Below are 27,377 nucleotides of genomic sequence, written 5' to 3'. Positions count from 1 at the left end.
ACAATAACTTGCTCAGGTGCAAGGTGAGCAAATTGTCTGGCCAGGGCTCAGATCCTATTCTTTTTCCATTGTGATGTGCCTAGCCTCCAATAAGAGCCTAGAAGCTGCAGAAAGCAGACACTGTTCCTGTTTTTATAGATCAGAAAATAATTAGCAGGTGTGAACAATTTTTTCAGGTTAAAGTTATGTCACTGTCAGGCAAAAAAAAAAACACATTAATATGTTAACATGAAAACTGATCCTTTGCTAATGCAGAACGTGTAATTACCACAGAGGAAAGTTCTGTATAGTTTTTTTCCCATATGTTGGAAAGTAAAAAGATCTAGGTCTAAACAATTTAAAGAATTTAAAACTTTCAATCAAGAAAAATTGGTTTGATCAGATTACCTATTTTCTTGGCAAATATGAAATCAACTCTTTAAGAAAAATCACAGAAAAATCACATGAACTTACTGACCAAGGAAAACATCCATCATTGTAAATAACTTGTCCCACACAATGTCTACGTTGAAAATGAAACAATTTTTGATCCTCAAAATAAGTATCCTTCTACAGAAGAAAAAACTTACCAAAATAGTTTATTAGCCTTAATACATTTACTCAACTTGACAGCCCGAAAACTGCTAGGAATGAGAACTGAAAATAAAATGAAACTCAGAGAGACCAGGTGTTGAGGTTAAAAAACAAAAGGCTTAGATTTGGGATGGAGGGGATCCCATGTATGCCCTGCTGAAGGCCTGAAGCTCCAGAATAAAGATGGGAGTGATAGAAATAAAATATCGATTGGCAATACTTAAACAAAAAAGTATTAAAAGAAAACAGATTTGAGGTACTAAAATCCAAGAGTAAAAGTACAGGAAATAAATGAAATAAAAACAATCTAACTAAAATTCTTCATTGATGTCCATAAGCAAATCTTTTGGACCATAGCACCATATTAAAAATTAATTTGATATTTCAAAGCTTTCTAAATATTAGCAGAAGCCTGCAGCAATGTGTATGTATGCACGGGTGGGTTGGAGGATGGATGGATGGATACATACAGATCCATATAATTTCAAAACATATTTGCCATTCATTACTTTGCAACAATTCTCCCAATTTCATTGAGACAACAGAGATATTTGTTAAAGTCCAAGCAAGGAACTAGTAAAGAGAAAACTATATTTGGAGTGAGAATCCTTTAATAACTGTATTAACTTCCAGAGAACAATAAATACAGAAATTACAAGCAGTATATGTAACAGTAATATTTTCCTTAGATAGAGAAAGCATCTACTTTTGTACAATTTAATGGACACTTTTATCATATCAACAGTGGGAAAAGCTATATACCAGAAGAAAATTATAAGTAAAATGAAAAATTATGTAACTACTGAGATTCACACTCCAGGTGTTCTGTCACAGATTAAATGGTAAGGTTGGAGAGCACAGTTCAGCTTCGGGCAGCAGCAGTCTGAGGCTGCTCAGATTGGAGCTGTTTCCCAAGATATTCCCTAGAGAAATAAGAATAAAATAACAAGGTAAATTAGAATTTAAACGACAAAGAATCTCTTTCAAAATCAAGGCACAATATACACTGTCATATACTTTAATACCTAAAAATTAATCAACTAGCTCTAGAAAACTAATCTTTTCCAAATTTCAGAAGTGTCTATATTATATGAATTTCAAACACTCTATTTGCCTTACACACACAAACAAGTAATTCCACGTACGATTACAAGGCAATGTAATTGTTTCTTGGGTAGTCTACTTTACTGTTTAGGTAAAAACCTGGTTTACTGCTGCTGCCACATCTGTAATTTAAAAATCAACTTAAGTATGATTCCAAGTAAGTGGACTGATACAAGAAAAACAAACTTCCTGATGTTAGAGAATACATGTATTTATACCTAAGGATGAATGCCAGAGCACAAACCACCAAAACAAACCACCAAAAATAACATGGGAGCTGCTTGTTACGGAGCACTGACTCGGCATGGCAGACTAAAACCTCTCTAGGGGGTATCACAGCTGGGACATCGTGTTGTCCTTCACAAATACACTGAATGTGTACCCACTACTGTATATGTGTACTTCTCTCTAAATTACACACACATCACTGTTAATTCCAGGATAAAAAACAGTCTTTTCCCTATTTTTCTGCAGAGGACTTGCCCAAACTTTTGTTTATGAACTACCTAATAAAGACAAGAAGCTATTTTTAAAATAATATTTTAAAGGATCCCTCCTATAAAAAGAAAAAAGCATGAGTTTTGGAATAGAGACCTGGGTTTGCATTCCAACTCTGCCACTTCGTGGATGTGCTGGCTCTAGAGGTTGTCAGACAAGACACTGCATAGTATTAATACGAGACCTACCAAGGCACTGAGCATGCGGGCACTGGGCCCAAGGACAGTCACGGGGTCTATGTCAACCCTTCCTCTCCTCATCAACTGGTCTTTCAACCTATCCTGGTCTGAGCATCTCCAGGAAACGACCTTTGGGTGCCACCAGCATCTACTAATAAGTGTGATCCTGCCTTTCGCCACAGAGGTACAAACTAAGGAGAGAGGGATCTAAGTGTTTCACTGCCCTGGTCTCCCTGTGCTGTATCATACCTTAGCCCAAAGTAATCAAAGATGTGAAGCAAGAGTAGACTAGGAAAGTGAGAGGGAGGTCTGTGAACTCACGTAGGTGAGGGGTCGGGCCCTCCAGAAGGCATACAAAGGTGAACTATGATTTGAAATACTGAGACTGACTGAAACTTTCTATGGCATGAAAACGGTTTATGGTCTTTTTTTAAACCTTACAGGACAGTTCTTGCCACTGACTCATTAATTATTACGTTAACTAGGAACTACTCTGACATAATTTGACCACGGGGATCTTATTTTCAACCAACAGTAAGTAAATAATTCTAATTTATGCAAAGGCCAAAGGGAAAGCCATCGTATAAATTTTATCAGACAGGAAAAAAAAACAGGAGTTTATGTTCTCTAGCCATGCCACCACTCTGGGAAGCCCGCCACTAGGGAATATTTGTGACTGCGTAGGTTTGGTTTGGTTTGGTTGGGGGAGTAGGGGCGCGGGAATGGGGGTGGAATATAATATTACATAATTTCCAGATCTTATATTTTCCTACATATACCTAAGGAAATAAAATATCTGAAATCAGTTATGCTTCATTTCAACAGGGCCGTCAAATATTCCAGTTTTGAACATTAGACTATTAAGTGTAAAGGGCAGCAGAACATGTCACCCTCACACATGCCACTTTGGCATGTTGATTATTTTCAGCTGTAGGCACTTGAAACACAGCAAATGCAGGGAGAGGTTTTCTCTGAACTCCCCTTATCTGTTGACTATAGACAGATCCTTCATACAGGACTCAATTGTCATAAACCCCTCCTCAGGAGTTTCATCATCCAGAGAAGACTGACTCTTATGAGAGAAGAGACTAGAAGTCCACAGCACACCCAGACAAACTTTGTCACAAACTATCATTCCTCCCATTTATTCTTCTAAGGGCCTATCCATCTTCCCCAAAACCATTAAAAACTGTTCCCCTTACCCCTATTAAAATGGAATTTAAGCTTAAATTCTAAATCTACCTCTTAAGAGTTCATTTATTTCCTGGGTATCTCCCATGTGTATAAGAGATATACACGTTAATAAATTGTTTTTCTCTTGTTAATCTGCCTTTTATTACAGAGGTCTCAGCTAAGAACTCAGAAGGGTAGAGGGGAAATTATTTTTCCTCCTATATAGAGTGATTTCTTAGAAAACATTGAAAAGGTGTACTCAAAGACATCATGCCATCCTTCAATCATAATCAGCTGTAATTCTTTCAGTAAAGGACAAATGTCAAGGACCATGTTGTAAATGTAAGTTTCCAAGACAACTGGTGAGAGAATGTGGCTAAGCCTCCCAGAGCTCTGTGCTGTGAACTGTTAAGTGACCGGAAAAGGTCTTTGTGGAATTGGTCACACACAGAGGGTCGCATCTGCTCAATTCTTTTCAGAGACATGAAGATTGATTCATTTCCTATACCAGATTTAATTTCTGTTTCGGAAAAACAGTGAACACCTGGAGGTGGGGACAATGACTAATTTCTTCACAAAAGAAACATGTTGAAGTAGACTCAAAGTAGAAGGATATTAAAACAGAGTAAAGGTGAGTTGTTCTAGCAGAGAATTTAAAAACATGACCAACCATGGCTTCTTACCCACCCATCTTCTGCTCTGTTGTTTTCCTGGTCAAAGGTATTTATCACGGATAATATGCTCTACTATACTCTTTTACCTACATGCAAAATGGCCATGAGGTATTCACTTCTTACCGACTTTAGGGCCTGGCTGTAGATACCATGGCCTCCTTACCTCTGTTTGCTAAATAGGGATTATGCAATCTAGGATTAAGGTAAAGGACAAGCACACATGTTGATGTGAAGTGTTCAACTGGAAACTTGCACATCAAGAGTCACAGATGGAACTCTGTGGACCTAACTTGAGGTATTGTAGGTAACAAAAATCTAAAAAGACTTTCGCAGGCCAAAAGTCTAACAGGAAAAGAGCCCATATGGGATTTGTGGAAAAAAGAATCAATTTTCCTCCTCAGGCTTTCTTGAAATTAGTATGTCTGCTGTGGCATGTGGGTTGTTAAAATATCAGAGCTGAACCATGGCTCAACTGAAAAAAGATACCGTATTATAGAAAGAGAACCTCGACTATACAAAGCTTTGGGGAAAATGTGCTCCTTTGAACTTGGCTTGTAAAATGTTATAGTCTGCTCTTCTGGTGTCAAATGGCAACATGAAGTCAACTAAAACATTCCCGAGGATTACCCAAGGCTGCCTATGAACTCTCTGTGACCCAGCCATCAGGAAGCCCTGACAACAGTGCCTGGGGCTGGGAACACAGAATGCTTGTTGCATTCCACACTTTAGTAGAAGCTATCATGTAAACATTGTTGGAGGTATGTCTACACATTCACTTTCATCTTGACAGCATCACTATAAAGAGGGAGAGAATGCAGCCAGGGAAAACAATAACTTGCTCAGGTACAAGGTGAGCAAATTGCCTGGCCAGGGCTCAGATCCTGTTCTCTTTCCATTGTGATGTGCCTAGCCTCCAATAAGAGCCCAGAAGGTGCAAAAAGCAGACATTGTTCCTATTTTTATAGATCAGAAAATTATTAGCAGGTATGAATAATTTTTTCAGGTTAAAATTATATTACTGTCAGGCAAAAAAAAACTATTATGGATTTTGTTTCAGGGGATTATAATGTATCTATAACAAAGGACTCAAGAAAAGTTATTTTAAATGAATTAATGTGAATACTCAGTCCTCCTCTCTATACATGAAGATCAATATACAATAATAAAAATTAAACTTAAAATTCACTCATAAAGTGCCCGATTTGTACCAGCAATTTACAGGAGTTTTACATTAAATCTTTGGTTCTACTACCTACAAACAAAATTTTCTTCTCTTTATCTTCATTCATAACTTAAATCACTTGGGATTCAACTATGTCTGAAATTGAAAAAAGAGGCACTCTGAAGATCCACTCCCCTTTTTAAAAACGCAAGTACAAAACAGCTCACAAAAGAAATTATGATGTATGCTGGGAAAGAGTTTACATGTAATTAAGAAATACTTATTTCATTCTCTTATCAGTGGCCTTAAAAGATCTATACTTCAGCTTCTATTATAATACTGCTCTCCAGTTCCTATGAGGCACCATGGAGAAAGCTGAGATTTGAAAGAAGTGGTCTGAAGATGATGTTAACTATCTAGATTCTATTCTATCTAGGTTAGAAGCTAGGGCACCAGGAAGCATTTACCTGGCCTATATTACCTCTTAGAACAACAGAAAGGCCTTCACCACATTACAATAAAGTGCCAAACCTTCACTATGCTAAGGGTTGTCAAAAATTATTATTCTTTCTTTAAAACTGTAGTGGAAGGCACCACGTTATTATTAAACATGCTAATTTCACTTGTATAATTTAAACACATGGTAATTTCAGCTACATAATTTAGTGCCAGAAACCACATGGTAATTTCACCTACATAATCTAGTGCCAACAAAAAAGTGAATATTAATCCATGAAACATATTAATCTATGAAAACTATAATCTCCTTCATTTTTCCTTTTTGCCTTGGCTGCCAAGAAGCTAAACAGAAAATCTGTTACTATCATATTTGTATTATTTTCTCTAGTCCTCTTTTAGTGTGTAAATTTTCGTAACTCAAATTATAATGAACCTAGAATTCTATATCCCATGTTTTTCTTTGAGTCTTTCACAATAATTACTAAAAGTAGAATAGGGTAAAAGGGGTCAAATATATGGTGATGGGAGGAGAATTGACTCTGAATGGTGAACACACAATATGACATATAGATGATGTATTACAGAATTATACACTTGAAACCTATGTAATTTCACTAACCATTGGCACTCCAATAAATTTAATTTTAAAAAAAAGTATAACTGAGTCATAATTATATTTCTCTTAGCCTTTACCTAACCTGTTTTGGAAAACAAGTGGGTATAATATTAATCATAAATGAAATATTTCTCTCTGAATGTATTAAAACAATTTATCTTTAACTATAGACTTTATAGACAATACAGATTTTTATTTGGTAAAGAGAAAAAATAAACTTTAAATATTTTATACAGTCCTGTTTTCTTTAATGCTAACTCACTATTGTTTATGTATAAACTTTTATCATGATTTTGAATATTACACACAAACAGCAACTTTTCTTTTTATGAACTGATTTTCCTATGTAACAACTGAACCATGTAAAAATCACAATGCTCTCTCTCATCTGCATCTAATTTACAGAAACATATTTAAATTCCAAAAGTAAGTACATATAGTCAAACTGTTTCCACAATACTTTAAAATCTCAGCCTAGGAAAAGCAGTGATCAAAAGTAGTGATCACAGTCACAAAAGGTACCATATTTTAGTACCATATTTTAGGTACCATATTTTAGCCTGCTATTTACTAAGCACTGTACTGCTAACGGCTTCGTATATATTTTTTAAAATTTACTCTTCACAATAAAATCCATAAAAGTTTCAGATGAGCCCCATTTTATAGACAAGGAACTCGCGTTTAGCAATGTTAAATGACATGTTATAATGTTAGGAGACCAGTGGCAGGGAGGGTATTTGTACTCAAGTCTGTCTGACTTTAAAACTCAAGAGTCTTAATCACTATACATTACTGCCTCAGAGTACATTATTCTACTGCCCAGTGGCTGAAGATATATTATTGTAGAGATGAGAAAATAAAGACCTTAACAAAATCACAGTGTGACTCCTCAATTTATTTTCTCAAATATATTTTCATAATCATTAGCCATTTATTTTCTTTTTCTTTTAACACAAATGGACACCTTTATTAATAGCATATGATTTAAATAAATAAATCCCTTCAACTTCCTGTACCCTGAGGGCTCTTTCTCCTTGCAATGTCATTCTCTCCATAATTAACTCTGGGCCCCCAAAAGTACTCTAAAGCATGCTGGCAGAATTTTCATAGGAGTTAAGGGGCAAGGTGCACATTTAAATGACACCTCCTTTTCTATTACTGTGGCAGAGATTCTGTAAGAGTTCAGGAATTGGATGTCCCCATCAGAGAGATTCTTTCCCACGGCAGCACCTTTTTAAAAAATTGCTATTATTAAGTCTCTGGAGAGCCATTGAGCTAGCACCCCCCCATGAAAAACAGAGAAAGGTCTTGTCCTATCTATGTCTTAAAGCTAACAATGCACAGAGGATACTTAGTCCTCTAAGTATATTCATTTGGAAAATCTGCCTTTAACAGCTGTAAGGTGCCACTTCATTTTCTAACAGTACCTAAATTCAAAGATTAACAGATTAGCAGTATCCCTAAAGAGGTGATCCATGGAAAAAAAGCCAAAGAGGTCAGTGATTCTAAAAGTGCAGTCTATTTGTATGAGTTCTGGTTCTAAGGGGGGCAGGGAGAATGTACATTTTAAAAGCAATTGCATCAAAGTCTGTTATAAAAGCAATTTAGGCAGAATTAGAAATAAGTTATTTCTCCTATAGGAACTGCAATAATAAAAATCTTCTTAAATTAGTTATAAAATCTAAATATTAGCTAAATTCTGTTTCCTTATCTCTAGTTTATGATCAAGAATAGTCCCTATTTACCTATCACTACCAGCTTTACCATTAGATCAGCAGTGTCTTGCATACTTTATCATTTTTCTAACATATGGTTATGATACGTGTACTTTTGGGCCACTCAAAGCATCAGCAAATGCTCCTTTTCCTTTTATTTATCCTTTATATTTTAAGACTATTTTTAAGAGCCATTTCACAACAAAATTGAGGAAGGTACAGAGATTCCCATACGTACCCAGCCCCCACACATGCACAGCCTCCCCTATTAGTACCACGAGAGTGGTACATTTGTTATCAAGGATGAACCTACATTAACACAATCACCCAAAGCCCATAGTTTACATTAGGGTTCGCTCTTGCTATTGTTCTTTCTATGGATTTGGACAAATGCATAATGACATATATCCATCATTAAAATATCATACGGAGTATTTTCACTGGCCTAAAAATCCTCTTTGCTCCACCTGTTCATTCCTCCCCCAACACCCGCTGCAATAATTCATCTTTTTACTGTCTCCATAGTTTTTTTTTTTTTTTTTGGTTTTTGCCTTTTCCAGATGTCATATAGTTGGACTCATACAACATGTACACATTTCAGATTGGCTTCTTTACATAGTAATATACATTTAAGGTTCCTCCATGCCTTTTCATGGATTGCTAACTCGTTTCTTTTTAGTGCTGAATAATTCCACTGTCTGGATGGACTACAGTTTGTTTATCCATTCACCGACTGAAGGACAGCTTAATAGCTTACAAGTTTGGCAACTATGAATAAAGATGCTATAAACATCTGTGTGCAGGTTTTTGTGTGGTTCTAACTTTTCAGCTCCTTTGGTCAATATCAAGGCACACAACTGCCGGATCATATGTTAAGAGTATGTTTAGTTTTGTAAGAAACTATCAAACTGTCCTCCAAAGAGGCTGCCCCATTTTGCATTCCCATCAGCAATTTATGAGGAGTTGCTCCACATCTTCACCAGCATTTGGTGTCGTGTTTCAGATTTTGGCCAATCTAATAGATGTATAGTAATACATCATTCTTGTTTTAATTTGTTTTTCCCTTATGACATACGATGTGGAGCATCTTTTCATATGCTTATTTATCATCAATATATCTCCTTTGGTGAGATGTGTGTTAAGTCTTTGGTCAATTTTTAATTTGGTTTTATTAAGTTTTAAGAGCTCACTGTATATTTGATTAATAGTCCTTTATCAATGTGTCTTTCAGAAATAAATATTTTCTCCCACTCTGTAGCTTGTCTTCTAACTCTCTTAATGTTGTACATCACAGAGCTGAAGATTTTAATTTTAATGAAGTTCAACCTCACAATTATTTCTTTCACATATCAAACTTTTGGTGTATGTAAAAGACAACACCATACCTAAGGTCACCTAGATTTCCTCCTATATTTTCTTCTGAGTTTTATAGTTTTGTGTTTTACATTTTGAGTTAATTTTTGTGAAAGATGTAAGGTCTGATTTTTTTTTTTTTGATGTGCAGTTGTTCTACCAACATTTGTTGAAGAAACTATCTTTGCTCCATTGTACAGCTTTTGAAATACAGTTATAGGGCCGGTCTGGTGGCTCAAGTGGTTGGGGCGCCGTGCTCCTAACACCGAGGTTGCTGGTTCAATTCCCATATGGGCCAGTAAGCTGCGCCCTCTACAGCTAAGACTGTGAACAACGGCTCTCCCTGGAGCTGGGCTGCAGTGAGCTGCTGTGTGCTGCTGTGTGCTGCTGTGTGCTGTGGTGGGCCTGTGCTGCCGTGGGCTGCCATGAGCGGCCAGTGGCCAGCGTGAGAGGCCGGCAGTTGGCAAGAGCTGCCATGAGCAGCCGGCTGGCGACCAGCGACTGACTGCCTCAGCCGGGGGGGAAGAGCAAGGCTCATAAAATCAGCATGGGTCAGGGAGCTGTGTCCTACACAACTAGACTGAGAAACAATGACTTGAACCGGAGTGTGGAGGGGGAAGCAGAAGAAGAGGAAAAGAAAAAAGAAAAGAAATACAATTATATTGCCTTTGCAATAAAATTGCCTTTGTTAAAGATCAGTTGACTATGGTTATGGGTGTCTATTTCTGGGCTCTCTATTCTGTTCCATTGATCTATTTGTTTATTCTTTTACCAGTATCACATTATCTTGATTATGTAGCTTTGTAGTCAGTCTTCAAATCAGGTAGCACCAGTACTCCAACTTTGTTCTCCTTTAATGTTGTGTTGACTATATACTATCTTTTTTGCCTCTCCATGCAAACTTTACAATCAATTTGTCAATATCCACAATCTGCCAAAACTCTTTGGTAGAATGTTCATTTTATTCTTTGACTGTGTTTCTGAGTTCATTAAACTGCCTATATGTGTTTTCTTGCATCTTGTTGAGTTTTTTTCAGAACTGCAATCTTGAATTCTCTGTCATTTAAGTCACATATTTCCGTATCTTTAAGTTCATTTTCTGGAGACTTTTCATTTTCTATCTGAGTTGTCTCCTTACCTTGGTTATTCATGGCAATTAATGATTTATTATTTCTCTTCCTAGACATCTACAGGAGTGGGTTCTGCAACAGGTTGATAGGAAGAGGTCTTTCTTTTGTTTTCCAGTGGATGTTGGTAGAATGTTTTATTTTTCTCTTCGACTGCAGCCTTTCACGCTCTCTCACACTGCAGTGTTATATTTTCTCTGCCCTATTCCAGCTTCTCACATAATGGGGGTATTCCCTGGAAGGCGGGCTTCCCCTTTGTGAACAGTTCGCCTGGGTCATAGGACACCGCGTCCCTGTGGGGATGCGGAGAGCTTTTCAAGTTCCAAAGCTCTTCCTGCACCAGATTCAGAGCCCGTGTGTTTCAGCAGTTCTGTTTACTCCTGCAGGGATCCACCCAGATAGGTGGGGACAGGGGAAGGGTGGATTGTGAGAGATGGCCCAGAGCCATTGCACCACCTCAGCCAGGCCTCCTTCCGCAGCTCCCTCCACTTTGCCAGAACTAGTTAGGCTGCGAATCTGTGGCTGTGGACCACAGTTCTCAGAACTGCAAATATTCTGTTCTTTTGATCTGACACTGCTACTGTTGCACTTCTAGCACTGGGCAGGTGGGGGCGAGGGAAGCTCTGGGAGGGTAGAGAAGGGGCAGCTAGGCTCAGTGCCTAAGGCTTCCGTTTTCTGCGGCAGTGAGGGCTTAAACCACTGTTTTCAGCCTTCTTCCCTCAGTCTTTGCTACGAGTTCTCTGCTGTGAGCGTTGGGTTCAACCGTGTTATATGCTGTCCCCTCAGCCCTGTGGGCCATAAACAGAGCCCTAGCAGTCCGAGTTCTTTCCTCTCTCGCAGCTGCGGTAATTCCAGGATGCAGCAAGCTCAGAGCAGTGAGCTAGGTCCGCGTCCTGTGCCCACGTGCACCGTCTCTGCACTTCTCCCTTCCCTCCTCTCCCGCTCGCGCAATTTGCCCACCTTTAGGTTATTTCAGTAATGTGCCTCTTAGTCTTGCCTGTCTCCTGCGCAGGGAGTCCTTTGTGGAGTTACAGTTGTTCAATTTGTTGTAAATTCCAGGGGAGATTTCAAGAGGCTCACCTCACGCCACCATTTTTATGATGTCACTCCCAAACAATATATTTTAATCTGGTATTTGCATTCCTCAATACCACTCTGGGGCACCAGCTGCCATGCTGCTGGAGTAGATCAGGTAAGCCATTTTGCACCTTGTGTCCCTTCTGGAAGTCAATCGTTGGCAGGGCACGTGCACACCATCTGCCAAAACTAAAACTGGAAAAAACAGATGATCCGAGCAGACAGATGGTATCTTTCAAAGAATCAGTCAATCTAATCTAGGTTATCAAATTCGTGGACTTAGAGAGTTGTTCACGGTATTCCTTTTCCTTTTTTCTTTTTTTTTAATTAAAATGTATTGGCATGACAGTGGTTAGTAAAATTACTTAAGTTTCAAGTGTACAATTCTGTAATACATCATCTATATCTCACATTGTGTGTTCACCACCCAGAATCAGTTGTCTTTCCATTGCCATATATTTGATCCTCTTTACCCCCGTCTACTACCGCTCTCCCTTATCCTCTGGTAACCACTAAACTGTTGTCAGTGTCTATGAGTTTTTGTATCTTTATTTGTTTATCTTGTTTCTTTGTTGCTTTCAGTTTTATATCCCATATATCAGTGAAATCTTATGGTCTCGACTTTTTCTGACTTGCTTCACTTAGCAAAAATCTCAAGATCCATCCACTTTGTCGCAAATGGCACTATTTCACCTTTTCTTATGGCCGAGTTGTATTCCATTGCGTATAGTATATACCACATATTCTTTACCCAATCATCTATCGAAGGACAATTTGATTGTTTCCATGTCTTGGCCACCATAAATAAAGCTGCAATGAACATTGGAGCACATACAAGTACATCTTTATGGATAAATGTTTTTAGATTTTTGGGGTATATACCCAGAAGAGGGACTGCTGGGTCATATGGTAATTCTATTCTTAATTTTCTGAGGAACCTCCATACTGCTGTCCATAGCCACTGCACCAATCTGCATTCCCAACAACAGTGTATGAGGTTTCCTTTTCCTCCACAGCCTCTCCAACACTTGTTATTATTTGTCTTGTTGATGATAGCCATTCCAACTGGTATGAGGTGATATCTCATTGTGGTTTTTGTTTGCATTTCTCTGAGGATTAGTGACGTTGAGCATCTTTTCATATGTCTATTGGCCATCTGTATGTCCACTTTGGAGAAATGTCTATTCAAGTCCTCTGTGCATTTTTAAATTAGATTGTTTGTTTTTTTTTGTTGAGTTGCATGAGTTCCTTATATATTTGAGATATTAGCCCCTTCCTTTTCTATCCTTTCAGCTTCCATGGGATTTGTAGTGATGTCCCCTCTTTCATGTCTGATATTAGGAATTTGTGTCTTGCCTTTTTTCCTTAGTTAGCCTGGCTAAAGGTTTATCAATGTTACTGATTTTTTCAAAGAACCAGCTTCTGGTTTCACTGGTATTCTCTATTACTTCCTGTTTCAATTTCTTTAATTTTTTTATTCTAATTATTTCTTTTCTTCTGTTTACTTGTATTTAATTTGCTCTTCTTTTTCTCATTTCCTAAGTTGGAAATTTATATTATTAATTTTCAAGCTTTCTTCTTTACTATTCTATGCATTCAATGTTATAAATTTCCTTCTAAGCACTTATTTCACTATATCCCACAAATTGATGAGTTGTGCTTTCATTTTCATTTAGTTTAAAATGTTTTTTTTTTTTTCCTCTTGAAATTTCGTCTTTGACCCATGTGTTATTTAAAACTGTGTTATTTAACAACCACGTTTTGGGATTTTTCCAGTTATCTTTCTGTATTGTTTTCTAGTTTAATTCTGTTGTGGTCTGAAAGCAAACATTGCATGATTTCTATTCTTTAAATTTGTTAAGATGGGTTTTATGGCCCAGAATGTGTTCTATCTTGGTAAATGTTCCATATAAGCTTGAGAGAAACGTGTGTTCTGTTGTCGTTGGATGCAGTAGTCTGTAGATGTCAATTATATACAGTTGATCAATGGTTAACTATGCCCTTAACGGATTTTCTGCCTCCTGAAGAATCTGTCCATTTCTGAGAGGAGTGTTGAACTGAACCAACTATGATAGTAGAATTCATCTATTTCTCTTTACAGTTCTTTCAGTTTTTGCCTCACATAGTTTAATGCTCTGTTGTTAGGTTTACACATGTTAAGAATTGCTATGTATTGACCCCTTACCATTATATAATGCCCATCTATACCCTGATAAACTTTTCCTTACTTTGAAGCCTGCTTTGTCTGAAATTAATATAGCTACTCCTGCTTTCTTTTGATTAGTGTTAGCATGGTATATTTTTCTCTATCCATTTACTTTTAATCTATATATATCTTTATAAGGGTTTCTTATAGAAAAAATGTATTTGGGTAGCGTTTTTTTGATCCACTCTGACAATCAATGTCATATAATTGGTGCAGTAAGACCACAGACATTAAGGTCATTATTGATATACTTGGATTAATATCTACCATATTCATTACTGTTTTCCATTTCTTGCCCTTGTTCTTTGTTTTTGTTTTGTCTTCCACTCTTTGTCTGCCTTTTATGGTTTTATCTGAGCATTCTATCATTCCATTTTCTCTCTTAGTATATAAGTCACAGATTTTTGTGTGTTTTTTTTTGGGGGGGGGTTTCTGTTTTTGTTGTTGTTGTTGCTATTGTTTTTACTTTTTTTAGTGGCTGCCCTAGAGTTTGCAGTATACATTTATAATGATTCCATGTCCACTTTCAAATAACACTATACCACCTCATGGGTAGTGTAAGTAGCTTATAATAACCAAATAACATAACATAATCCTAATTCCTTCCTCTACCCCTTTAAAACATTGTTGTTGTTTATTTCACTTATATATAAGCATAAATAAATGTATGTACATACACACACAAGATAGGCACACGTACTTGAATACACTGTTAGCATTTTGAACAAACTGCTGTTACATCAATTAAAAAAACCCAAAATTATACTTTTTCTTCATTTATTCCTTTGGGTAGATCCGAGTTTCTGCCCTATATACATCTTTCTCTCCAAAAAACTTCATATTTCCTGTAAGGCAAATCTACTAGCAAAAAATTCCCTCAATTTTTGTTTATCTGATAAAATTCGAATTTCTCCTTCACTTTCTAAGGATAATTTCACAAGGTATAGAATTCTAGGTTGTTTTATTTTCTCAAAACTAAATATTTCATATCTACTCTCCTCTTGCTCACATAGTTTCTGGAAAGTTGGATATAATTCTTATCTTTATTACTCTATACATAAAGTTTTGTTTTCCTCTGGTTTCTTTCAGGATTTTTTTCATTATACTTGATTTTCTGTAATTTGAAAATTATATGCCTAGTGTGGGTCTTTTTTGTTGTTGTGGTTTTTCATATTTATCTTACCTGGTATTTCCTGAGCTTCCTGGATCTGTGGTTTGATATCTGACATTAATTTAGGGATTTTCTCAATCATTATTGTTTCAAGTATTTCTTCTGTTCCTTTCTCTTATATTACTATTATATGTATGTTATACACCTTTTGTAGTTTTCCAAACACAGTCCTTGGATATTTTGGCTTTGTTTTCTTTTTCAGTCTTTGTTCCTTTTGCCTTTCAGTTTTGGAGCTAAGAGATTCATTCCTCAGCTATGTCCAGTTTAGTAATAAGCTCAGCAAAGACATTCTTCATTTCTGTTACAGTGTTTTTGACTTCTAGCATTTCTTTTTTGTTCTTTCTTAGGATTTCTATCTCTCTACTTACATTGCCTATCTGTTCCTCTATGCTGTCTGCTTTATCCATTAGAGTCCTTAGCATATTATTCGTAGTTGTTTTAAATTCCTGGCTTGATAATTCCAAAATCACTGCCATGGTTAATTCTGAGGCTTACTATGTTTCTTCAAATTATGCGTTTTGACTTTTTGTATGTCTTGTGATATTTTCTTGATAGCGGGACATGATTAATTGGAAAAAAGGAACTGAGGAAATAGGTCTTTAGTAATGTGGTGATGAGGTCAGAGGAGGGGAAACATCCTATAAAAGACTCAGTCTTTTAGTGAGCCTATGTTTCTGGACTGTGAACTTCATAAGTGCTTCTCAGGGCTTTTTTTCTCTCCCTTTGGGTAGCACAGGATGGCTAGATTCAGCTATAGTTGGTTATTTCCCTTCCTCAGGTCAATTAGAGTCTGATAATATCCCAGCAGATAAGGCTCTGGTCAACTAGTTTCCCCTAAAGACAGGCCGTGTTAAGAACAATAGAGTGCTCTGGTGTATTTCAAAATGGTTCCTTTTCCCCTTCCCAGCTAGTAGCCCAAGAGAATTTTTCTCCAATATTTATTGTGGGAACCTGGTCCAGCTTATGGTGATAAATCTCACTCTGGTGGGGACCCCTATGATTTGGTCCCCCTGGAGTTTTTAACTCAGATTTGTACACAGAGCTTCCTGCAATTCATCAACTATAGTTCAGGTTCTCCTACCCAGATATTGATTTTGTCATTAGTTTTCACATGTGAGTCTCTGCTCCAACAAGCCTCAACTCCCTTTACCCACCTGTCTCTCCAATTTTGGGAGGAGTGGTTTGTCCTGTGTCCTCTCCCCTCTCGTATGGATCCAAGAAGAGTTGTTTATTTTTCAGTCTGTTCAGCTTTTTACTTGTTACAATGGAGTGGCAACTTCAAAGTTCCTCACACACAGAACTGGAAACCACAAGTCCCTCCTTTTCCTTTTAAATGCTGGTACATGATCACCAAGTAGTTACAAACCAAAAAATCTACAATGCAGAGTATAGACCCTAAATGACCCCTTTACATAAAAATCTAGTTATGCAAGTGCAGTGTGGGAGAACTGTTTGTGTTGTTATGAGGACTTTTAAGAATAAAGTTTATTTTACATTAGTAACAAAGGTAGTATGCAAGCAAACTCCATATTTAATGCTGATAATAGACTCCTTTTTCTTGAATAATATTTAGAATGTAAGACTCTTCAGTGGATGTGAGAGGAGAGGATGTCTGATTTATCTTTCTCCAGTATTTAGATCAGTGCCTAACGTATTATAGGATCTCAATAACTGTCAAATGAAAAATAGTTGAAGAATCCTACAGGGAAGTTAGAACCTGAAAAAAGATGCGTTTTTCTCCTATGGAGAAATGTATTGAATCACCAGAAGACACAAAAAACGCCAGCAGTTAAAACTACCAAATATTCCATAATCTAAACCACTTACTTACTAGAAAAATGATAAACAAAATTTTAAATGATTTTAAATTAGTCTGCCTATAGCACAAGAAATCTCAATTAAATCCACAATAAAGAAACAATAATTTGGAAGACAAGTTAAATGTTTTAATGATATGTAGTGGAAAGTGAATTAAATCAACTTTATAATTAAGCTTAAAAGATCTCCTAGCTTATAAAATTATTTTTTAGAGAATTATTTCCCCACAAGATATGCAAAAACTAAAATAAACCAAAACATGTGCACCATTTGTTCCTCCAGTATGAACTGAGTCTCAGAGCTAACTAATGAATAAGCAGATTATACAAATTTGGAATGCTACATATAAGGAGATAAAGGCTTTTGGTTTGATTATGTTTGTAACTAAAAATATCAATTATATTGGATTTCTCATCAAGATGGCAGAGTAGGTAAATGCTGTGCTTGCCTGCTCTCATGACCACATCAAAATTACAACTAAACTACAGAACAACCATCATTCAGAATCATCAGAAGTCTAGCTGAACCAAAGTCCTATAACTAAAAATATACAGAAGAAGCCACCATGAGGCTGGTAGGAGGGGCAGACGTGTAATGGGCACTTGCATGTGACCACTAAAAAGTGGGAGGGATATCTCAACTGTAGACTGGTACCGCTGGAGGAGCTAGGAGTACCAGTCCTACACCAGGTTCCCCAACCCATGGTTCCAGGGCCAGGGAGAGAAATCCCCGTAACTTCTAGCTGTGAAAATCAGCGGAGACTGTGGCTGTATGAGATGGAGTGCTGCTGGAGTCCCATGCGCTCCCCTCAAAGGGCCCATGCACAGACTCACTTGCTCTGAGCTCCAGCACTGCAACAGCAGCCCAAAAGGCACCATGGACCTACAAGGAGGAACTGAGTTGTCTGGCTTCAGGGCAAGGGCTGGAGGGGTGGCTTTCTCCCAAACAAAAGTGCTGGCATAATCTATTGTTTCTTGTTGAGCCTTTCCCACTCCAGGCATGCAGACAGCAGGCAGATGCTATGTCTGAGTGTCCATGAACCTGGCTAACACCTGTTGTCCACACTGCCCTGGTGATTCCCTGAGACCCTACCATATCCAACATTCAGGCACACCCAAGCCACTTCCAGTGGCTTTTCCATACAAATGGCTTGTCTTGGATCATGTTTCAGATTTTCCTAAAAGTCTCTCAAAGGTTCACAAAATCCAAACAAGCAGCATCTGACTTCAGCGTGTCCCATACCTGATGCTGAGCAGCCCCAAGCATGGGACTAATGCCAGCCAGCCTCGGTTCATGGCTTGGCCTCTCCAGGCATCTCCAAGCCAGTACAGGTAGCTGTAATCTGCACAATGCTTTGTTACTGAAAACAGATGGCCCCTGGGCAGAGACCAGGCTAAGGCTGAACTTGGCTTGCAGCAGGGCCCCTTCCAGGAGGCCACAGGGCTGTCACACCCGGTGGCCAGCTTCAGACTGAGTTGGAGCATCACCAGGCAAACTCCAAGAACGTGCACACCCAAAGGGCAGACAGGGCAGGCACAAGAGCCCTGCTCTGTAGGGTCAGGCCCTGGACAACTGCTCCTCCACTGTAGTCATGGCCAGTCCTCACAACCATACAGCCTGAGGATCAATCCCTCCCACTGACATGGAAACAGCAACCAAGGCTCAATTACAACATGACTGCACACACAACTCACACAAGGAACACACCTGGAGAACCCGGCTCAGGTGACCAGGTACACTATACATGGCGCCATAAGATACCTACTATGTAAGGCCACTCTACTAAGAGAGGAAGACATAGCAGGTCTACCTAATACACAGAAACAAACACAGGGAAGCAGGCAAAGTGTGGAGACAAAGTAACATTGCAAACAACAGAACAGAAAAGAGCTCCAGAAAAAGAACTAAACAAAATGGAGACAAGCAATCTACCAGACACAGAGTTCAAAACACTGGTTATAAGGATACTCAATGATCTCAGGGAGAACTTCAACAAAGAAATAGGAAACATTAAAACACAGATAGAAAACATAAAAAAGAACCAGTCGGAAATAAAGAACACAATAACTGAAAGAATACATTAGTAGAAATCAACAGTAGATGAGATAAAGCAGAGGACTGAATCACAATTTAGAAGACAAGGTAGCATAAAACACCCAATCAGAACATCAAAAAGAAAAACTAATCCAAAAAAAAAAAATGAGCACAATTTAAGGGGCCACTGGAACAAAAACAAGCATACCAACATTCGCATCATATGGGGTACCAGAAGGAGAAGAGAGAAAGCAAGGAATTGAAAATCTATTTGAAGAAATAATGAGAGAAAACTTCCCTAAGCTGGCAAAGGAAATAAACATACACGCCCAGGAAGTGCAGAGTCCCAAACAAGATGAACCCAAAAAGGCTCAAAGACACATTATAATTAAAATGCCAAAGGTTAAAGACAAAGAGAGAATCTTAAAAGCAGCAAGACAAAAGCAGTTAGTTATCTACCTGGGAGCTCCTGTAAGACTATCAACTGATTTTTCAACAAAAACTCTACAGGCCAGAAGGGACTGGCAGGAAATATTCAAAATGATGAAAAACAAGGACTACAGCCAACATTAATCTACTCAGGAAAGCTACCATTAAGAATCAAAGGACAGATAAAGACCATCCCAGACAAAAAAAAGCTAAAGGAGTTCGTCAGCACCAAACAGTATTACAATGAGTGTTAAAGGGACTTCTTTAAGAAGAAAAAAAAAGGATAAAAAATATGAATAATAAAATAGCAATAACTACATATCTAAAATAATTACTTTAAATGTAAATGGATTAAATGCTCCAATCAAAAGCTATGGTGGCTGAATGGATAACAAAACAAAACCCTTCTTACATATGCTGCCTACAAGAGACTCACTCCAGATTGAAAGACACACGCACAGAAAGTAAAGGGGTGGAAAAAGTTATTTCATGAAAAAGGAAACAAACAAAACTGGAGTAGCAGTACTTATACCAGACAAAATAGACTTTTAAATCAAAGGCTATAACAAGAGAGAAAGAAGGACCCAGTAATCCCAGTTCTGAGTATTTATCTGAAGAAACCCCAAATGCCACTTTGAGGGAAGGTTTACATCCATATGTTCATTGCAGCATTGTTTACAATGGCCAAGATGTGGAGGCAGCCTAGTGTCCGTTGATGGATGAATGGATGAAGAGGAGCTGGTACATAAATACAATGGAATACTGCTCAGCCATGGCATGGAATGGGTTTTTGTCATCTGTGGCAGCATGGATGGACGTGGAGGGTTTTGTGCTGAGTGGAGTGTCAGACAGAGAAAGATAGATGCAGTGTGATTTTGCTTATATGTGGAATCTAATGAACAAAATAAACAAACAAAACAGAAACAAACTCATAGATACAGAGAACATTTTGATGGTTGCCAGATGGGAAGGGGATTGGGGGTGGTGTGTGAAAGAAAGGAAGGGATTAAGAAGTACAAACTGGTTGTTACGCAGTAGACATGGAGATGTAGGTACAACATAAGAATTATAATCAATAACATGTTAATAACTATGTATGGTGTCAGGTGGGTACCAGATTTATCGGGGTGACAGATGGGAAGGGTGTTGCATGGCAGTGCGAAAAAGGTGAAGGGATTAAGATATACAAATGGTACTTACAAAATAGTCATGGGGATATAAAATATAGGCAACATATAAGGTGTGATCAAACAATAGATAAATGTTTAAATTTTTAAAAATGTTTTACAGTAAAAGACACCTTGCCATTAATGCCCCTCAAAATACCCCCCTCTGTTGTTTTGAACACACATCCCATCACCCTTGCCACTTTGTGAAGCAATTCTAGAAATCCTCTTTCATGAGTGTCTTTAGTTGCCTGTCATGGCTGCCTCAATGTCCTGAACTTTTGACTTTGGGGAACAGCCAAAAGTCACATGGTGCCAGATCCAGTGAATAAGTGGATGAGGACACACCATAATGTTTTGATTTGACAGAAATTGCCATATACCAGAGTAGATGTGTGGCATGGAGCATTGTCATGATGGTGGATGATTTATGGCATACTTTAAAACACACCTTCTCTCAACTAGCTCACACCCAACTAACTGCACCGAACAAGTTGAAACAAGTCACGCACTGTTACTAAGGTTCAACACGCCGCTCCCCATATTGGAGATCCCTGTCTTTCTGTTGGATGGCACTCAGCAGTAGCATTCACTGTATGTTTTGATCACAATGGAAAGGCTTCATGTCTTATATCGCTCTGGTACGGAAATTCCTGTCAAATAAAAAGATTATGGTGTGTCCTCATCCATCTTATTCACCATATCTGGAACTGTGCAACTCCCGGATCTTACCCAAAGTCAAAATGACCATGAAAGGTAAATGTTTTGAATCAATTCAGGACATCAAGGCAGCCACAACAGCGGAACTAAACACACTCATGAAAGAACTTCCAGAACTGCTTCAGAAAGTGGCAAGAATGATGGGATCAGCGTGTTTGAAGCGAGTACTTTGAGGGGGATAAATGGCAATGTGTCTTTTACTGTAATAAATTTTTTATTTACACATTCACCATATTTTGTGATCACACCCTGTAGTCAACAATATGGTAATAACTATGTATAGTGTCAGGTGGGTACTAGACTAGTCAGAGGGATCATTGTTTAAATTATATAAATGTCTAATCACCATGCTGTGTACCTGAAACTAATATAAAATAATACTGAATGTCAACTGTAGTTGAAAAATTTGAAAAGTGAGGGGGAGGTGAAGGGGAATAAAAGGTTCAAATTTCCAAGTACAAAACAAATAAGTCATGGGGATGTAATGTTCAGCTTAGGAAATATATTCAACAATACTGTAATAGCGTGGTATGGAGTCAGATGGTTGCTAGAATTATCATGGTGATCACTTTAGATATTTAAATGTTGAATGACTATGGTATACACCTGAAACTAATATAATATTGTATGCTAGCTATATTTTAATAAAAAATTTAAAAAGATTATAAACCTTAAACAAATTATAAACCTATACATCAATCATAGAACTAAAAAAATAAAGTGTAACAACAAACAATATAGAAAATCTTGAGCAATCCAGAAAATAGTCAGCAAAATCAAAGTAAATTATGAACATATAATAATATGTTGATCTTCTCTCTTTTATTTTTTCCCCACCTCCAACTTGCCTCCAGGTTTTACAGATTCTATCCTCTTCCACCCCTGATTCTGCCTTACTAAGTGAACATCCTCATAACCCATGGCCTAAATTGAATCTGCAGTCTTCTTACTGGCATTTCTTCCTCAGTCTTACCTAACTCCAATCCACTAGCCCCTGCTGTCTCTAAAACAGTCTTTCTCAAAAGACCCTTACTGTTTTTTCTATCCCTCTATAGTTTTCCACAGTCATCTGGAAAGATTTCAAACTTCTGAGCAAAGCAAAGATGGTTTTTCATGATCTGGCCACTACTTATGCCTCCATCTCTATTTTTAGCTTCATAACCAGACTTTAGCTGTCCGGAAACACTGGTAATTCTCCAAGTGAATGACGATCTCTCTGACCTCTCTGTCACTGGAATCTCCCCCAACTCTCCACTCCCCTTTTATTGGCTTCCTCCTCCTAATCTGTTAACAGCTCCTACATCCTCTCTGCCCAGAACCTTCCCAGTTCCAGGTCTTCACTAGGCCCACTCTCAACATGGTCATATAACCTTTTCCCATGAGTATGACAATGAAGCATGTGCTTGTCATACTCTAACACAGGATGGCTGACATGCCTCACACATTACACAGGTGGCATTAAATACTTATTATTCAATGAGCAGTCTATTTTCCCCCCCAAAAGATAATCAGTAAAGTTAGCTGTTTATATTTGGAAGTTCAATATACATTTTAAAAATACATGATTAATGTACCTACCAATTACCATCACCAACCTCCTCTGTCATAAACTAGTCCATCCATAGCTATGAAGATGAGGGCCACACCCTAGGAATGGCAGCACACTGAGTTGGAAGAAGTCTGGATCCCTGAGCACTTACGATTCTGGACTGCCGAGCCCCACATGTTTAATGTGAGATAGAAACAAACATCTATCATGTTTAAGCTATAGTTATTTGGGGTTTCTCTTATATTGTTAGCTGAAACTATCCTACCAATCATTGCTTCTCTTGAATAAAAATACTAGAATCTATATTAAATGTACACTGGTTTTAATGCAAGTTTATTCAATCACCTGTCATTTAAAATATGCTTAAGTAACAGCTTCCCTACAAACTTAATTCCAGACAGATGGCAGTCGAACTCAATTTTTTTCAAATACTGACATTCTGAAACTTTGCTCAATATAAAGCAGTCCTGACACAATTTCCACTGGATAGCTCATCTATTATTTGTTGCCTCCACTTCTAATTCTCATCCATGTGGATGAGAAGAAAGGCTGTGATATCAATCTAGAACTAACAAAATAAACTTTAACAACAAACAATACAGAAAATCCTGAGCACCCAGAAAATAGTTAGCAAGGTCAAAGTAAATTGTGAGCATATAATAATATCATCTCCCACTGAGAGACTAGCACATTATCCAAATAATAGAGGACAGTAGAAAACAAAACAAACAGAACAAAAAGCTTTTTTAAAAGGCAGCATATGATAACTTACTTTTATATTATCCTTTGGAAAGAGATCTATGTTTCGAATTAAATGTTGATGTTTCTAAAAGCATAATATATGAACTTGGTCTGAAGAGCATTCTCCACTAACAAGAAATCATTTTAGTGGAGGAAAAATAGAATGTAGATTAAATCAAAACTCTCTGTTTTAAACATTTTAAACCACAACTTACATTCAAAACTATGCCAAAGATCATCCAAGTAAAAAAAGTAAAAAAAAAAAGTTACCTATTTTTCCAGAACTATGCCACAAATGAGAACATTTTAAACAACAGTTAATATTTTGTTCTGTAGACAAATCTATACATTTTCTTTTATACATAATAATCATGATTTAAAATAATTTCTACTAGTAATTTTCTCCAAATTGGGAGCTCTATTTTTCAATTTCAGGAAACTAATTAGTTCCTATTTGTCACAACATAAAAAGTCTATTTTTACAGTTCCAATTTTTAAAAAGTATATATTTAATATTTTAAATCCAAGGTACTTAATTCTTTTTATTTCTACACAGGTAATAAGTAAAAAAGGTTAAAGTAAATCATGGCTACCAAATTCTGGGTAGATATTATTCTAAGGCTACCAAGAGGAACTTCAGAATATTATTTAAAGAACAGAGGCCCAAACAACTGACATATTCTGCTATCACCCAACAAATAACTTCTATATACTAGAAATCCTAAAGCATTAAAAAAAATTAGAGAAGCATGAGAAATATTACTTCAAAGAGATTACAAGTGATAAAAGGTGTACTTTTTGTTTGTTTTAAAAGTATGATGATGAATAATAAAACAGATACTTCTAAATATAGGTACTTGGATTGGGGTAAGAGAAACAAGTCTTGAAATTGCCAGGTTATAAATCACTACTTGTATAAACCTTTTAAACGGCTATTTAACCTAAGCTTTTAAATGTTTTAAACTAAAAAAATAAACTAAAACCACTTTAAACTAACTATAAACAAAATTTATATTTAATATTAAGTTACATAAATCATTTTCTTGACTTCACCGTTAAATGGGCATAATGAGCAAAGTGATTGAGAGAAAAATCACCTACATGATTTAAAAAGCCAAGACACCAAAAGAATAAATAAATAGGATTAATTTAATCTGTAAAATTTAAAGGCTAAGAAGAAAGCTAGATATACCTTATTAAAATATTTACAACTCCTAAGACTTAGGAAGTCAAGCAAAGTTTTCCTTAGAAGTCATTTTCTTGACACCTCTGAATTAAGTCACTTTCCCTCTCAGTGGCAACAGTATCATCACTCTAAACCTTAAAGTCAGCTCAGGAAATGGAGGTGGAAAAACATCTCTTTCCATCAACAAAGAGCCAGGAGCAGTAGGCAGTGATTAAATGAAGCAAAAAGAAGGGAACGCCAGGTAATCAACCTACTGGGGCTGATCCATTAGTTCCCATGAGGAGGAAAGGAACATCTGATTGCTGGGCAAGATCCACACATAGCCGCACAAAAGCCAGAGTGCGGGAGGAACAAAAGGAGAGTAGAGATTTTTAAAAATTAAATAATTCAGCAAACTGCAGACATGGTAGCTGAAATCAGATAGAAATAGCAAGGACTTGAAGGGAAAAAGAAAAAGAATGACCTGGACAGTAAGCAGTAGACACTGACCATGAAAACAGGCAAAGAAGAGACAGAAGATGGGCCAGCTGCACAGCAATGCTACCTGAATACTAAAGCAAAGCCCTGACAAGTGTCTTGTAAAGAAGAATTTTTACTGTGGATGGGAAGTATGAGCAACTGCTCACCCATTAGGCCAAGTACGCCTTACTGAATAGCATGATAGAGAAACACCGCATTTGGAATTTGGGGTTACACAGACACACATTCAAATCTAACTGCTATAAAATGAAGAACGTGGGCAATTACTTAACCACATTTATGCAGTGGACTTCAGATCTGTAAAAATGAGAACAGTAACATCTATCGTGCAGAGATGTGTGAAGATTAAAAAAGATAACATATGTCCCTGGCTAATGTCTCAATAATGTTCATTTTCTTCCCTCTCATGGTCTTGGATAGGGTTGTTCCACTCCACCTCCATCTATTATCTGTAGCACTCCCAACAACTGATAAAGAGTGGGAAGTACTCTGAACATTTTTAAAGAATTGTACTGCTTCCTAACCACTACTATGCCCACCTCACCCTCAAATTAAAAGTTTAGAGCATAAAAAATTAAATCTTTAGTTATGAGGAAACATTTATTCAGCATAAATTGGATACCTACCATCCCCAATTTACCAATGCATGTCAATGAATATACGAGTATATTTGTTAAATTAGTCCAGATATCAGAGTTTTAATCTCATCAGTAGAAGGGTTATTTGGCAGGGAAGTTCATCAACATATTTAATAGTAGATAGTCCCTACCTAATAAGTAACAATCCAATCCTGCCTCTTCAGGGCCTTCCCTCCATTAATTACTCAGCCCTTGAATCTTCAATTTCTCCCACTCTAACTCGCTTAAGGTACCATTTAAACATCTCCTATTTTAAAACAAACAAATGATGACAACAAAAATCCAATCTCTACCTCAGGCCCTCCACTAAGCACTGTCCTTTATCCTCCCTCTACTAATGAAGCCCAAATGAAGCTTCTAGAAAGAGATGACCCCAATAACTTCCTTTTCTTCTTCACCATTGTCAGCCTGCTGCAATCTGCCTTCTGCGGCCACCAAGGGCCCTGGCCCAGGTCACCAACAGCATTTTTGCTGCCACATTCAAGGTACACTTTCAGTCCTCTTCTTCTCTGTCCTCTTAGCTATATTTTACACTGCTCACCACTTACTCAATTCTTCTGAAATATACCCCCTTTCTTGTATTTCCCTAACAGCATATGTTCCTGATTTTCTCCTAAATTTCCAGCCATTTCTCCACTGAATCAGCCAGTTTTTCATCAACCCCACCCTCCTTGTGTAAAATCTACTCTTCTTCTGTTGGGCCCTTAAATGTTTTGTCTCATTCTCTAACAGTGGTTCTCAACCTTTTCTGGATCACAGACTTCTTTGAGAATTTAATGAAAAGCATGGAACCTTCCCACAGAAAATATTTACGCATGCATTTTTGCATATAATTTCAAGGAATTAATCAAAAAACCTCCTAGGTGAAGAGGCCCTATTCTACACATGCTTGTTTGGGGTAATCTCATCCACTTCCATGTCTTCAATCCTCTCTCTATAGATTACTTTAGAGCTATCTCTCTAGCTTACATCTTGATCCTCATTTCCAAACCTATATTTCTGACTATCTTTTTTATTTCTCCTTGGATATAATTCAGAGACATCAAATTCAATATGTCAAAAAAAAACAAAAAACAAATCAGATCCTCACTGCCATTCAAATCCTGTTCCTCCTTCATCAGGTAAAGGAGAGACTAATGACCAAGGAACTGGCCTGGCAGGAATTAAAGGAACTTCCCACGCCTGGGTATCTGGAAGGGCATACCCAAACTGAGCCAGCCAAATGCAGGAAGCGCAACTAGAAAATCATGAACACACTGAGGTTTAGCATGCTTCTGTGGAGCAACATGACAGGGTTGTAGGGCAGGAAAGCCAGTGTACAGAAAAGAAATAAGCAGAAGGACTACAGATGTGAGAAACCATATGGCCAGAAGGGAAGGGAGATGGAAAAAGTTGCTGCCTTGCTTCCTACTAGCTTTCTGGTTCCCAGTTTCAGTGGAACTGTGTGACTTCACCTAGCATCAGATTCTGTGAGCTACACTGACATCCTTATATCTTCTTATATTTAAGCTAACTTGAACAGGCTTCTG

At 37.5% G+C, this 27,377-nt stretch overlaps 1 protein-coding gene across 3 annotated transcripts in view; it reads right to left on the bottom strand.

The window, feature by feature from the left end:
- Window positions 1–669: 669 nt before the first annotated feature.
- Window positions 670–27,377, bottom strand: part of ATP6V1H (ATPase H+ transporting V1 subunit H) — a 154,795-nt gene continuing 128,087 nt past the window's right edge. The window contains exon 14 of one of the 3 annotated variants that reach the window (XM_033126480.1): window positions 670–1,496. In XM_033126480.1, the coding sequence (XP_032982371.1) occupies window positions 1,436–1,496 (61 nt within the window). In that variant the 3' untranslated portion in view covers window positions 670–1,435. The remainder of the gene's footprint in view (window positions 1,497–27,377) is intronic. The other 2 variants (XM_033126481.1, XM_033126479.1) reach the window with 2 other exon arrangements.

This window comes from Rhinolophus ferrumequinum, chromosome 14 (genome assembly GCF_004115265.2).
Source record: "Rhinolophus ferrumequinum isolate MPI-CBG mRhiFer1 chromosome 14, mRhiFer1_v1.p, whole genome shotgun sequence".
NCBI lineage: Eukaryota > Metazoa > Chordata > Mammalia > Chiroptera > Rhinolophidae > Rhinolophus > Rhinolophus ferrumequinum.
Note: the sequence above shows the minus strand (reverse complement) of the source record. Positions and strands in the feature narration are given on the sequence as shown.